Source organism: Podarcis vaucheri, assembly GCF_965113315.1.
Source record: "Podarcis vaucheri genome assembly, chromosome: 2".
Classification (NCBI taxonomy): Eukaryota; Metazoa; Chordata; class Lepidosauria; order Squamata; family Lacertidae; genus Podarcis; species Podarcis vaucheri.
In genome coordinates this window covers 18,964,824-18,977,118 of record NC_138760.1, presented here as the reverse complement: position 1 = coordinate 18,977,118, position 12,295 = coordinate 18,964,824, and the positions used below count along the sequence as shown (strand labels likewise).

At 48.7% G+C, this 12,295-nt stretch overlaps 1 protein-coding gene across 1 annotated transcript in view; it reads left to right on the top strand.

Annotated features, from left to right (window-relative positions):
* Positions 1–9,641: 9,641 nt before the first annotated feature.
* Positions 9,642–12,295, top strand: part of TAMALIN (trafficking regulator and scaffold protein tamalin) — a 40,957-nt gene continuing 38,303 nt past the window's right edge. The window contains exon 1 of the mRNA XM_082212752.1: positions 9,642–9,827. Coding sequence (XP_082068878.1) covers positions 9,660–9,827 — 168 coding nt within the window. The 5' untranslated portion in view covers positions 9,642–9,659. The remainder of the gene's footprint in view (positions 9,828–12,295) is intronic.

The following is a 12,295-nucleotide window of genomic DNA, read 5'->3' as shown; positions in this document are numbered from 1 at the left end:
TGCAAAACATTGGAAGACAGAAGATTTGCCCACTCTGGAAGAATGGCAGATGCAACTGATAGACTACATGGAATTGGCAGAAATGACTGGCAGAATCCGAGACCTGGGAGAAGAGACAGTGGAAGAGGACTGGAAGAAATTTAAGGACTACTTGCAAAAGTACTGTAAATTGTATGAATGCTAGAATGATGCAGGATACAAAGATAACTTGGCATTAGTAATTTAGTGGAAAGAAGTATGAAAATAACTGAACTATAAGAACAAAGATGAAATTTGATTAATATTATGTCAAGCTTAAATATTTATATATTTGATAACAAAGGGTAAAATTGGAGACATAATATTTGAAAGGTACAAATTAAAACAAGATTTGAGAGAAGGTGAAGTTTTGCTGAACATGACTTTGTAAACGGGAACGCAGGAAAGGGAGATGTGAGGGGGTCTGAAAAGAAGGTTATGGAAATCTAGTTTTTGAAACTTAATTATGTTGTATTTCTTTTGTTCTGTGTGTATTTTTTTATTTTGGTGATGGTGTTTTATGTGTTTGGTGTTATATTGTTTAAAACCTTTAATAAATATTTTATTTTTTTAAAAAAAAATCGTTCCGCGAGTCTTTTCGTCTTGTGATGTTTTTCGTCTTGCGAAGCACGGTCCGTCGCAACTGCGCCTCTTCAAGCGGCTTTTTTTAAAAAAGCGGCTTTTTTAAAAAAGCGCAAGACGTTTTCATCTTGCGAAGCAAGCCCATAAGGAAATTCGTCTAGCGAAGCAACGCAAAAACGGAAAACCCTTTTGTCTAGCGAGTTTTTCGTCTTGCGAGGCATTCGTCTTGTGGGGCACCACTGTATAAAGGAATAAGATGCATCTGTTGGATAGCAACACAAATCAACAAAGCTCTAAACGGCCTTGGCCCAGTATACCTGAAGGAGCGTCTCCCCATCGATCAGCCTGGACGCTGAGGTCCAGCTCCAAGGGCCTTCTGGCAGTTCCCTCCCTGCGAGAAGTGAGGTTACAGGGAACCAGGCAGAGGGCCTTCTCGGTAGTGGCGCCCACCCTGTGGAACATCCTCCCATCAGATGTCAAGGAAATAAACAACTATCTGATTTTTAGAAGACATCTGAAAGCAGCCCTGTTTAGGGGAGTTTTTAATGTTCGATGTTTTATCATGTTTTTAATATTCTGTTGGGAGCCGCCCAGAGTGGCTGGGGAAACCCAGCCAGATGGGCGGGGTAGAGATAATGAATTATTATGATTATATTGTACATGTCAGCAGATCAGCATGAATCCAGGAAATGTACTTACGCAGGTAACATTTGATGTCTGTGGAACTGAGATGGAGAGATAGGCACTTACAGGCACTTCTGGTGGCCTTGCTCAGGCGATGCAACAGTTGGTGATTGCTCTTGTTACCAGGGAAAGAGTTATCACTCCATCTGCAATCTCTTTGATGGGTGCGTGGGAGAGCGAGCATTACCTGGAAGACCTTGGCCAACTACGCAATCTTTGCCGCTCGGCTTGCCCAAGGCTTGGAGGAGGCGGTAACTCTGACACCGGGCAGATGGCACTCAGAAACCTTGTATATTGCCGCATTGGAGAACCCAAGGTACCACTATAACCCAAGGTACCACTGTACTAAGCAAAGCAGAGGCCAGAGCAACTACAGTGGTACCTGGGGTTACATACGCTTCAGGTTACATACGTTTCAGGTTACAGACTCCGCTAACCCAGAAATATTAACTCAGGTTAAGAACTTTGCTTCAGGATGAGAACAGAAATCGCACGGCAGCGGCGCGGCAGCAGTGGGAGGCCCCATTAGCTAAAGTGGTACCTCAGGTTAAGAACAGTTTCAGGTTAAGAACGGACCTTCGGAACGAATTAAGTACGTAACCAGAGGTACCACTGTACCGTATTGGCCCAAATATAAGCCTCACCTTTTTCCCCCAAATTCTGACTCTGGAAAGTTATAGCGCTGCTTACATTTGCTACCTTACGGCTCTCCCAGCGTAGGTCAATGGCGCACCACCTGCCCACAGCCCCCAAGCCTCCCCCGAGCTTTCGGGGGAAGGGGAGGGGAGGCTGCCGGCAAAGTGGCACACACCCCCCCGAAGCAGCCTGGTTATTGTCTTTTTCCCTCCCCCCCCCTTCAATTTTAAAGGTGCAGCTTATTTGCAGGTGTGGCTTATATTTGGGCCAATATGGTAAGTGAAAGCCATATGCCACAACTGCAAGGGGCATACTGATTGCCGCATTCCTCAAAATGTTGGGCTTCACCGGGTTCCTCTTTCTGCATGCGCACATGCTACGGTGCATGACCAGCAGTAGCTTCCGCTTTTTCAGGCTGTTGTCGCTATTCTACACAACTATGCCAAGCGTTCAGAGTTGTGCCAGCAAGTTCCTGTTGATTATCCCAGCCCTGAGATAAGATGTAAACCTAGACCGACTGATTCAGGGGTAGCCAGATGAAATCAAGGAGGAATCAACTTTTAAAACTTGTCTGAGTTAAGAGTTAAGAGAAAATTTAGGAAAAATGATGTACCGGTGGTATATTACCCTGGTTAAATTGGCAAAAATGTATAAATTGAGTAATGAAGCCTGTAGGAAATGCAAATCAAAAGATGGGGATCTCTACCACATGTGGTGGGAGTGTGAAAAGATGAAAAAGTTTTGGGATTTAATATATAATGAACTGAAGAAACTTCTCAAGTATACATTCCCGAAAAAAACGGAGGCTTTTTTATTAGGGATAATAGGGGAGGAAGTAAAAAAGGAGGGCCATAAATTATTCCAACACGCTACTGCAGCAGCTAGAATACTTGTGGCCCAAAAATGGAAATTACAGGAGACCCCAATGATAATGGAATGGCAGGCCAAATTTTTTGAGTATACAGAATTAGCTAAAATGACGTATAGAATTCGAGACCAAAAAGGGACAAAGTTTGAAGAAGAGTGGGGTAAATTTGTGGCATATATAAGAACTAACTGTAGAAGTTTAAAAACTATAGCAGGGTTAACATAAATCCTGTGATGTGTATAGAAGGTGAGTAAGAATCTACAAGAGAAGACATATATTAAGAAAACCGAAGCAGGGAAGGAAGGAAGTCTGGGCATGAATATACGCAGTGTAAATAAGACGACATAAAATGATGACTGTAAAAGATTGTGTGTTTTTTTGTTTGTGAAAAACTCAATAAAAGGCATTTTAAAAAAAACAAAACTTGTCTGAGTAAGAATTTGGAAATTCTAGTTCCTTCCCTCCCACCCCCACCCCAAAAGACATGAGAATTGTTTCCAAGGCTCAACGAAACATTCTGGGCTCAGAGAAGAGAGAGCTCTGGCTCAAAACGCATCATATTAATGTAAATGACCCTGCGCAAGGAATCCTTGCTGTTTTTTTTCTAGCCCTGGATGCGATAGCAAGGGGATCCCTGGGACCGTCCAAAGAACATTCCAAGGAACAACCCCAAAAGAGAAAAGCATGCGAGACTCGCGTCATTCTGGGAGATGCTTCCGAAATGCCAAACACCCGACTCTTGCGCAATCTCCCTACAGCTGCTGGCCAGCTGTCCCCAGACACCCGGCTCTTGTGTTTGTTCTTAACAAAGAAATGTTTGGCTGCTGGCGACGAGTTCATTCCTTGCTAAAAATTAAGACCAGCTGCTGTGCGCCCAAGCTGAGCAGGAGGAGGACATGCCTTGTGGCGTTGTCAAAAGGGATTGCCAGGCCTTGTGCAGTACAGGCCAAACGCAGCCGCCGCAGAGGCATTAATAGGCGCAGGCTGTGTCTTCTGGCTGCTTCCTCTTTGCCAAGCCATAGCTGTCAAGTGTCCCTTATTTGAAGGGACAGTCCCTTATTCCAGCGCCATGTCCCGCTGCTGTCCCTTATTGATGGATGTCCCTTAAATGATGTCCCTTAAATTTCAAAGGAAGCAGCTCCTCTCCCTCCCTCCCTGCCGGCCAGGGAGGAGGGAGGCTCCAACTGTGTTGCTTGGCTGTGTTGCTCACCCAATAAGAAGTCTAAGAACGACTGGGGGGGTGGAGCTTGCATGCCCTGTGTGTGGCTAGTTAATGCAAGCTGAGGGGTTTTTTGAATGCTGGACGCCATTTTGTTGCACGTGCTGCTGCAAACTTTGCAGTGCAAAGCCAGGCCGGGGAGCCATCTTAAGCTGAGGCTGCATAGGCCTTGTGGTGCATGTGATTCGGATTCTATTCAGTTGAACCTCTGGTTACAAAGTTGGTTGGACAGTGTTCTCAAAGCTACCAGCATGAGTTTGACCAGACTGCAGGAGGACAGGAAGACTGGAGTGCCTGGAACAGGTGAGGCTGCAGGTCCCTTATTTTGGCTGCTGGTCCCTTATTTTCAAATCTGTAAGTTGACAGCTATGTGCCAAGCCCACCCCCAAAAATACAACCGCAAGAGATAAAAGGTTTTAGCAGGGTTAGGGAACCTCCAGTCTCCTCTGCCCTGCAACCCAATTTCTTGTTGATCACTTGTGATCTTCCCTGGTTTCACTGCTTTGCCAGTCTGAGGGAAAGAGTTGAGAAGAAAGAAGTAATAAAGGGACTTGGGTGCTGGGTTCTTGCCGAACGGCCAATTTATGAACAAAACTTTCACTTTCCAGAAGAGTTGCGCTGGTCTGAAAAAGAATTAAAATCTCACCACATCTTATTGGGGGCTGACTTCTGAGCACTGAGCATCCCCAGCCTGGACCACAGCTCCTTGCAATCCTGTTCAGCAACAGCTTGAAGGAATCCAAAGTAAGGGGGAAACCAGCTTTATGGTGAGACAGTAACAAAAGAAAGAGTTGGTTTTGAGCAGGCTTCCTCAACTTGGGCCCTCCATATGTTTTTTGGCCTACAACTCCCATGATCCCTATCTAGCAGGACCAGTGATCAGGGATGATGGGAATTGTAGTCTCAAAACATCTGGAGGGCCAAAGGTTGAGGAAGCCTGGTTTTGAGTTTCCGTTTTCAAGTGAGTATTTGAACAGGCAACCAGTACAACCACTAAAGGGAACTAGAAAAGGGGTCTATGTTTCTTCACTAGCAGTCTGTGCAGCAAGATTAAGACATCTTCTCAAAAACAGTACATCCAAAGGAGAACATCATGTGGGGGATTTGGAACTCACCCTGAAGAGGATGAACAGCATATTTAGCTTATTTCAAACGACAAGCACTACAGTGGCCAATCCGTGAGGAAATGCATACAGTGGTACCTTGGGTTACATACGCTTCAGGTTACATATGCTTCAGGTTACAGACTCTGCTAACCCAGAAATAGTGCTACAGGTTAAGAACTTTGCAGAAATAGTGCTTCAGGTTAAGAAAGGAGGCTGGGAGGTAAGGGTTTAGAAGCTCCTCTCCCTCTCCCTGTGCCAATCTTCCACTTCAGATTGCAACCTCGGGGGCTGCAGAAAAATGGAACCACACACCTATAGGTAATATATCGCGTCATGCTTAGCAAGTATGTGGTTTGGAGGTGTTGTCCCACCAGTCATTTCTGCCCAGCAAGCACACGGAACAACTGAAAAGCCCTGCATTTTGTGGAGAAGTGTTATTACAAAGCTCTCCGCAAAAGCGTGCCTTTCGTTGTTTTAAATCTGAAGCGCCGGTTTTGTTAAAGCCGATCCAGAAAAACTTAATTGTCCTGCAGCAACAATTCAAAAGGAAAACCACCGGGGATTCCCAGGGGTGCCTCAGGCTGCCTTCTCTATAATACAATGGTACCTAAGGTTACATACGCTTCAGGTTACGTACGCTTCAGGTTACATACGCTTCAGGTTACAGACTCCGCCAACCCAGAAATATTACCTCAGGTTAAGAACTTTGCTTCAGGATGAGAACAGAAATCGTGCTCTGGCAGCAGCAGGAGGCCCCATTAGCTAAAGTGGTGCTTCAGGTTAAGAACAGTTTCAGGTTAAGAACAGACCTCCAGAACGAATTAAGTACTTTTTTAAAAACTTTTTTTTTGCTTTAAACAGGTACATATAAATTTTGTTGTTGTTTAGTTGTTTAGTCGTGTCCGACTCTTCGTGACCCCATGGACCAGAGCACGCCAGGCACTCCTGTCTTCCACTGCCTCCCGCAGTTTGGTCAAACTCATGCTGGTAGCTTCGAGAACACTGTCCAACCATCTTGTCCTCTGTCGTCCCCTTCTCCTTGTGCCCTCCATCTTTCCCAGCATCAGGGTCTTTTCCAGGGAGTCTTCTCTTCTCATGAGGTGGCCAAAGTACTGGAGTCTCAGCTTCAGGATCTGTCCTTCCAGTGAGCACTCAGGGCTGATTTCCTGCAGAATGGATCGGTCTGCTCTTCTTGCAGTCCATGGGACTCTCAAGAGTCTCCTCCAGCACCATGATTCAAAAGCATCAATTCTTCAGCGATCAGCCTTCTTTATGGTCCAGCTCTCACTTCCATACATCACTACTGGGAAAACCATAGCTTTTACTATACGGACCTTTGTTGGCAAGGTGATGTCTCTGCTTTTTAAGACGCTGTCTAGGTTTGCCATCGCCTTCCTCCCAAGAAGCAGGCGTCTTTTAATTTCGTGACTGCTGTCACCATCTGCAGTGATCATGGAGCCCAAGAAAGTAAAATCTCTCACTGCCTCCATTTCTTCCCCTTCTATTGGCCAGGAGGTGATGGGCCCAGTGGCCATGATATTGGTTTTTTTGATGTTGAGCTTCAGACCATATTTTGCGCTCTCCTCTTTCACCCTCATTAAAAGGTTCTTTAATTCCTCCTCACTTTCTGCATATCTGAGGTTGCATATCTGCATACCTGAGGTTGTTGATATTTCTTCCGGCAGTCTTAATTCCGGCTAGGGATTCATCCAGCCCAGCCTTTCGCATATAAATATAGACAACCAAAATTACAAAGGAAAATTCCTTAATAGTAATGGGGGGGGGACCTACAAAAAACTACAAAAAATATTGAAGTACATGACGCAGAACATAAGCAACTATGGGAAAGATAAAAGAAAAGAAAAAAGAAAAATAGGGGGGAAAAGAAAAAGGAAGATGAGCCAAAGCAAGAAAGTTCATCTATTGTACACTTCCATCAAGCCCACAACAGATCATTATTCTTATCAATTCTCTCTATCTGCATTCCAAAGGAATCCCTCATCTTGGTATCAGGAAACATAGAGAAATGTTCCCAGAACGAATTAAGTACTTAACCCGAGGTACCACCGTACTTTCCTAGCTGTGCTGCAAGCCACAGAAGACAGAAATCTCAGGCTACAGACAGCAGATATTACCTGAATTACAGTAGTAGAACCGCGGCAAAGTTTGGGGCAATAGACGCTGGGGAGGGGGGAATAACCTGAAAGATTCTATGATAGAAGTCTATAAAAGCATTAACAGTGGGCAGTGAGAATCTATCCTCTCCCAAGATACTAGAATTAGAGGGCATCATGAGTGATTAGCAGTAGGTTCATAGCAAACAAAAGGAAGCTTTCCTTCATGTGTAACACAATTAGCCAGTGAACTCATTGCAAAGGGATAAAGTGATGGCTGTGAACATTGGTAAATGATCCGCATTTCTAATGTGTGATTTGTAACTAATACAACCAGGCCATCTCAATTTCCGTTAGGGAATACTTAGCGCACTTATGGGCTTTCCTAACTATTTATGAACATTTCCCATAAAAATGAGACGTTTGGTCAGCAGAGGGCACTACGTTACCATATAATCGCACGCGAAAGCAGCACGAGCGAGAATTTAAAAATACATACATACAGAAATACAGGGTTATATTTACCGGTATACAGTCCCGGGGCATATTTCAACCGCATCTGTCTACAGGAGAGAGTTGGTCTGCGTGCAATATTTATTTATCGGCGTGCAATAAATAAACCAAGTCCTTTTTCTCTTCCTTTGCTTTCTTTCTTTCAAGCAACGTCCAAACCCTTCCCATATGCACACACGCCGCCCTCCGGTCCCCAGGAACAAAATATGCAGACGACCAAGGGGGAAGTGAGCTGTCTTATAATTTGCAAATCAATAAATTCTAATGAGGATTGTCTCGTCGCCTTGCCACAAACGAAGATTGGGGCAGGGTTTGCAAGAGAGCAAAAGCACAATCCTCGTTTGTTCGGAAAACAATTCCTTTGCAGGCATTTCGGATTTGTATGCAAAAGCAAAAGAGAGAGAGAGCTTTTTGTTTGTTGTCACAAGGATGGCATTCATGGCTGCAGAAACGGGGGCCAAAATCCGGTTTCCCAGCCTAAGGCTAAGGCAAGACCCGCAGCGGAAGCCCCGCTACCTGGACCGCATAAAAAGAGCATTGTCTTGTCGTCACACCGGAGACAATTGAAACAATCCGGATCTCTCGGGAAAGGGCTTCTTACGCGCAATCCGAGACTCTCCGGCCCCACCCCTGGCGGGCTGTGCAAGAACACTGAGGTCTAGCGCCTTGGAAGTTGAAGAGGCAGGCGAGGCGGGGCGCCCTCTGCAAGAACACTGAGGTCTAGCGCCTTGGACGTTGAAGAGGCAGATGGGGGCGCCCTCTGCAAGAACACTGAGGTCTAGCGCCTTGGAAGTTGAAGAGGCAGACGGGGGGACGCCCTCTGCAAGAATACTGAGGTCTAGCGCCTTGGACGTTGAAGAGGCAGGCGGGGGGGGCGCCCTCTGCAAGAACACTGAGGTCTAGCGCCTTGGAAGTTGAAGAGGCAGACGGGGGCGCCCTCTGCAAGAACACTGAGGTCTAGCGCCTTGGAAGTTGAAGAGGCAGGCGAGGCGGGGCGTCCTCTGCAAGAACACTGAGGTCTAGCGCCTTGGAAGTTCAAGAGGCAGACGAGGGGGGAGGGCGCCCTCTGGTCCCCAATCCAGGCTCCTTTACGAAGGATAAGGGGAATTTTTATTTTCCTGGAAGCGGGGCGGAGTTTCTTCTGAGGTGGTCGTGACTCACAGGAGAAGGTTCGGAAGGGGGGGAACCTCTGGAAAGCCTCAAAAGGGTTCCTTGCAGCCTTTCTCAGCCTATGGGTCCCAGATGTTGTTGAACTACAACTCCCATCACCCCTAGCTAGCAAGGCCGGAGCTCGGGGGTGATGGGAGTTGTAGTCCAACAACATCTGGGGAGCCACAGGTTGAGAACCGCTGCATGGGCTTGGAGAGCGGCCAGAGAACCCCCATTTAGAACTGGAAGGGACTCTTGGGGATCATCTAGTCCACCCCACCCCAAGGCAGGAATATGCAGCTGGCCCATACAGGGATCGCACCTGCAACCTCGGCAATATCAACACCCCGCTCTAACCAACGGGGCTATTCCCCTCCTCCTGAACCTCTGTGGCCGCGCAATGGGTCCCTGGCGCAATGGCTGTTCACCAGAAGGTTGCTGGTTCGAGCCCAGCCCGGCAGGATTCTTGCATTGCAGGGGGTTGGTCTAGATGACCACTTGGGGGTCCCTTCCCATTCTACTCCGGAAAGAAGGCGGGGACGTTCCCGGCTATGGGCTCGAGTGGGCGGGGCCTAACTGGAAAGGGCGTGGCTCCGCCGGCCCTAAAGAGGCGGGGAGAGACACAGCTGGCGAGAGAAGCCGAGGAGAGGGCGTGGCCTGGCCGGGAGGAGGGCGTGGTCTCCGCGACGCTCCGCCCCCGGCGCTCCTCCAAGAGCCCATATAGCTCCGTGCAGCGCCGCCGCCCCCTTTTCCTTTCCGGCCCCCCGGCTATGACCCTGCGGAGGCTCCGGAGGCTCCGGCCGGGGCAGCCCGACTCAGAGGCGGCGGCGCCGGCGTCGAGTGTGGCGGGCGCCGGTGTTCTCGGCGGCCGAGCGTCGGAGCTGGAGCTGGAAAGGGCGCTGGCGGCCTCGGGGGGCACCTTGCCCCGAGCCCGGAGGGTGAGTGAGAGCCCCCCTCTCTGCACGGACGGAAGCGCGGGGCTGGATCCGAGACCCGTGTCTCGCGAACACGCGCCGCGTTCTCACGTTACGCGCTCCCCGCCGCCCTAAGCCAACAGACCCCAGTCCTAGGGCGGGTCCCATTCCGGACCCTAATAATACGCCTCTGCCGATTCCCACCCCACCCCACCCATCACTTTCCCCCCGAGGATCGGGGCAGGAATGAATGACACCCGCCCGGGATTTCCCTCTTCAACTCCACGGGAGATGGAAAAACACGCGGGGACGTCGCCCCCCTCCTGCGCCTCTTCCCGGCTGCTTTCCTTGGAGACATTTCCTTCCTTCCAAAGCCTCCCAGCCATGCTTTCACCTCGCCCTCCCCCCCCCCCCCATCTCGGATGCGCGCCCCCGAGATCAAAGTCCTGCTTAAGTCCTCCCCCGCATCCTCGGAGCACCTGCGAGGCGCGCTTCCAGTCCGCGATGGGGGGCGAAGTGGGAATCGGGGTGCTCCTGGGTCGGGACTCCCTGGTGCGGAAGGAGAGACGAGGTCTCTTGACACGGATTTTCCCCTTGCCGCCTCCTTCTGCTTGGGCGACGCAAGGGACAAAAGGAAGACTGCTGGCGCGGCTTTGCTTGCCCACGTGGCTCACCTGGGAGCCTAGAGTTGGAAAGGGACCCCGAGGGTCATCCATCCCAGCCCCCCTGCAATTGCAGGAATCATCTTCTCCTAAGTTGCCATTTGTGGGGACAGTCGAACTCCCTTCAGGGCTCTGCGCATTGTTGCCCAAAAAGGATAGTTTGTTTGTTTGTTTTTCTCACTCTTGTGGACTACTGTAGTTATTTAGTTCAGGTGGTTTTTAATGCCTGTCCTATATAAATGGACAGCGTTTCTTGCCTAGCAAGGTGGTTGTGAGTACAGTGGTACCTCGGGTTGAGTACTTAATTCGTTCCGGAGGTCCGTTCTTAACCTGAAACTGTTCTTAACCTGAAGCACCACTTTAGCTAATGGGGCCTCCCGCTGCTGCTGCGCTGCCGGAGCATGATTTCTGTTCTTATCCTGAAGCAAAGTTCTTAACCTGAAGCACTATTTCTGCGTTAGCGGAGTCTGTAACCTGAAGCATATGTAACCCGAGGTACCACTGTACAAGTAAAATGCAAACACAACTTGTGGCTTTTGGTGCTATGCAGACGGAATTAGTGGCTGCTATCTGAAGCTGGTGATGCAGCCGTTGGACCTCCCAAAATCTTTTTACCAGGAGAGAGAGAAAGAAGAGACTCTCCTTTTCCAGGGGTACTTTTGATGGAACGCGGGTGGCGCTGTGGGTTAAACCACAGAGCCTAGGACTTGCCGATCAGAAGGTCGGCGGTTCGAATCCCCGCGACGGGGTGAGCTCCCGTTGCTCGGTCCCTGCTCCTGCCAACCTAGCAGTTCAAAAGCACGTCAAAGTGCAAGTAGATAAATAGGTACGACTCCGGCGGGAAGGTAAACGGCGTTTCCATGCACTGCTCTGGTTCGCCAGAAGCGGCTTAGTCATGCTGGCCACATGACCCGGAAGCTGTACGCCGGCTCCCTTGGCCAATAAAGTAGATGAGCGCCGCAACCCCAGAGTTGGTCACGACTGGACCTAATGGTCAGGGGTCCGTTTACCTTTACTTTTGATGTGTTTGCATGTGTGTCAACCTATGACCCGCTGGGTTCTTCAGATATTTATTGGACTCCACCTTCCATCATCCTTGGCTGGTTGGGGATGATGGGACTTGGGAGTACAGCTGCATTTGGAGACCACCACATTCACGATCCCTGGTATATGGGGTGTTGCTTTTTTTGTTCCAGACAACGCTTCTTTGCATGGGGCATGTGGGGATGCAACTTAGAGCCACTCCTGGCTGGGATGTCCATTCGCCTTTAAAAATGGCACCTACTTTCTGTCCCACAAATGTTCCCAAGAGACTCCATGCAAAAATGCACCTCATATTTAATACAGTGGTGCCCCGCAAGACGAATGCATCGCAAGACTGAAAACTCGCTAGACGAAAGAGTTTTCCGTTTTGGAGGTGCTTCGCAAAACGAATTTCATATGGGCTTGCTTCACAAGACGGCAATGTCTTGCGAGTTCCTGCTAGTTTTTCCCCTTCCCCCCCCTTTTTCTAAGCCGCTAAGCCGCTTATCAGCTGATCCGATCAGCAGATAAGCCGCTAAAAGCCGCTAATAGCGCTAATCCGTCAATGGGCTTGCTTCGCAAGACGAAAAAACCGCTAGACGAAGAGAATCACAGAACGGATTATTTTCGTCTTGCGAGGCACCACTGTACCTAGAAGACAATATTATTGAGCTCACTGGTATTTTTATTTGTGTGTTTAACGTGGAACATGGACATCTGGGTTAGACAGTTGTGGTGTTTGGGCACTTCCAAAGCTTGCACGGGATGTTTCCTTATCTGAAGGGAACCTATTGAGAAGTGGCAATA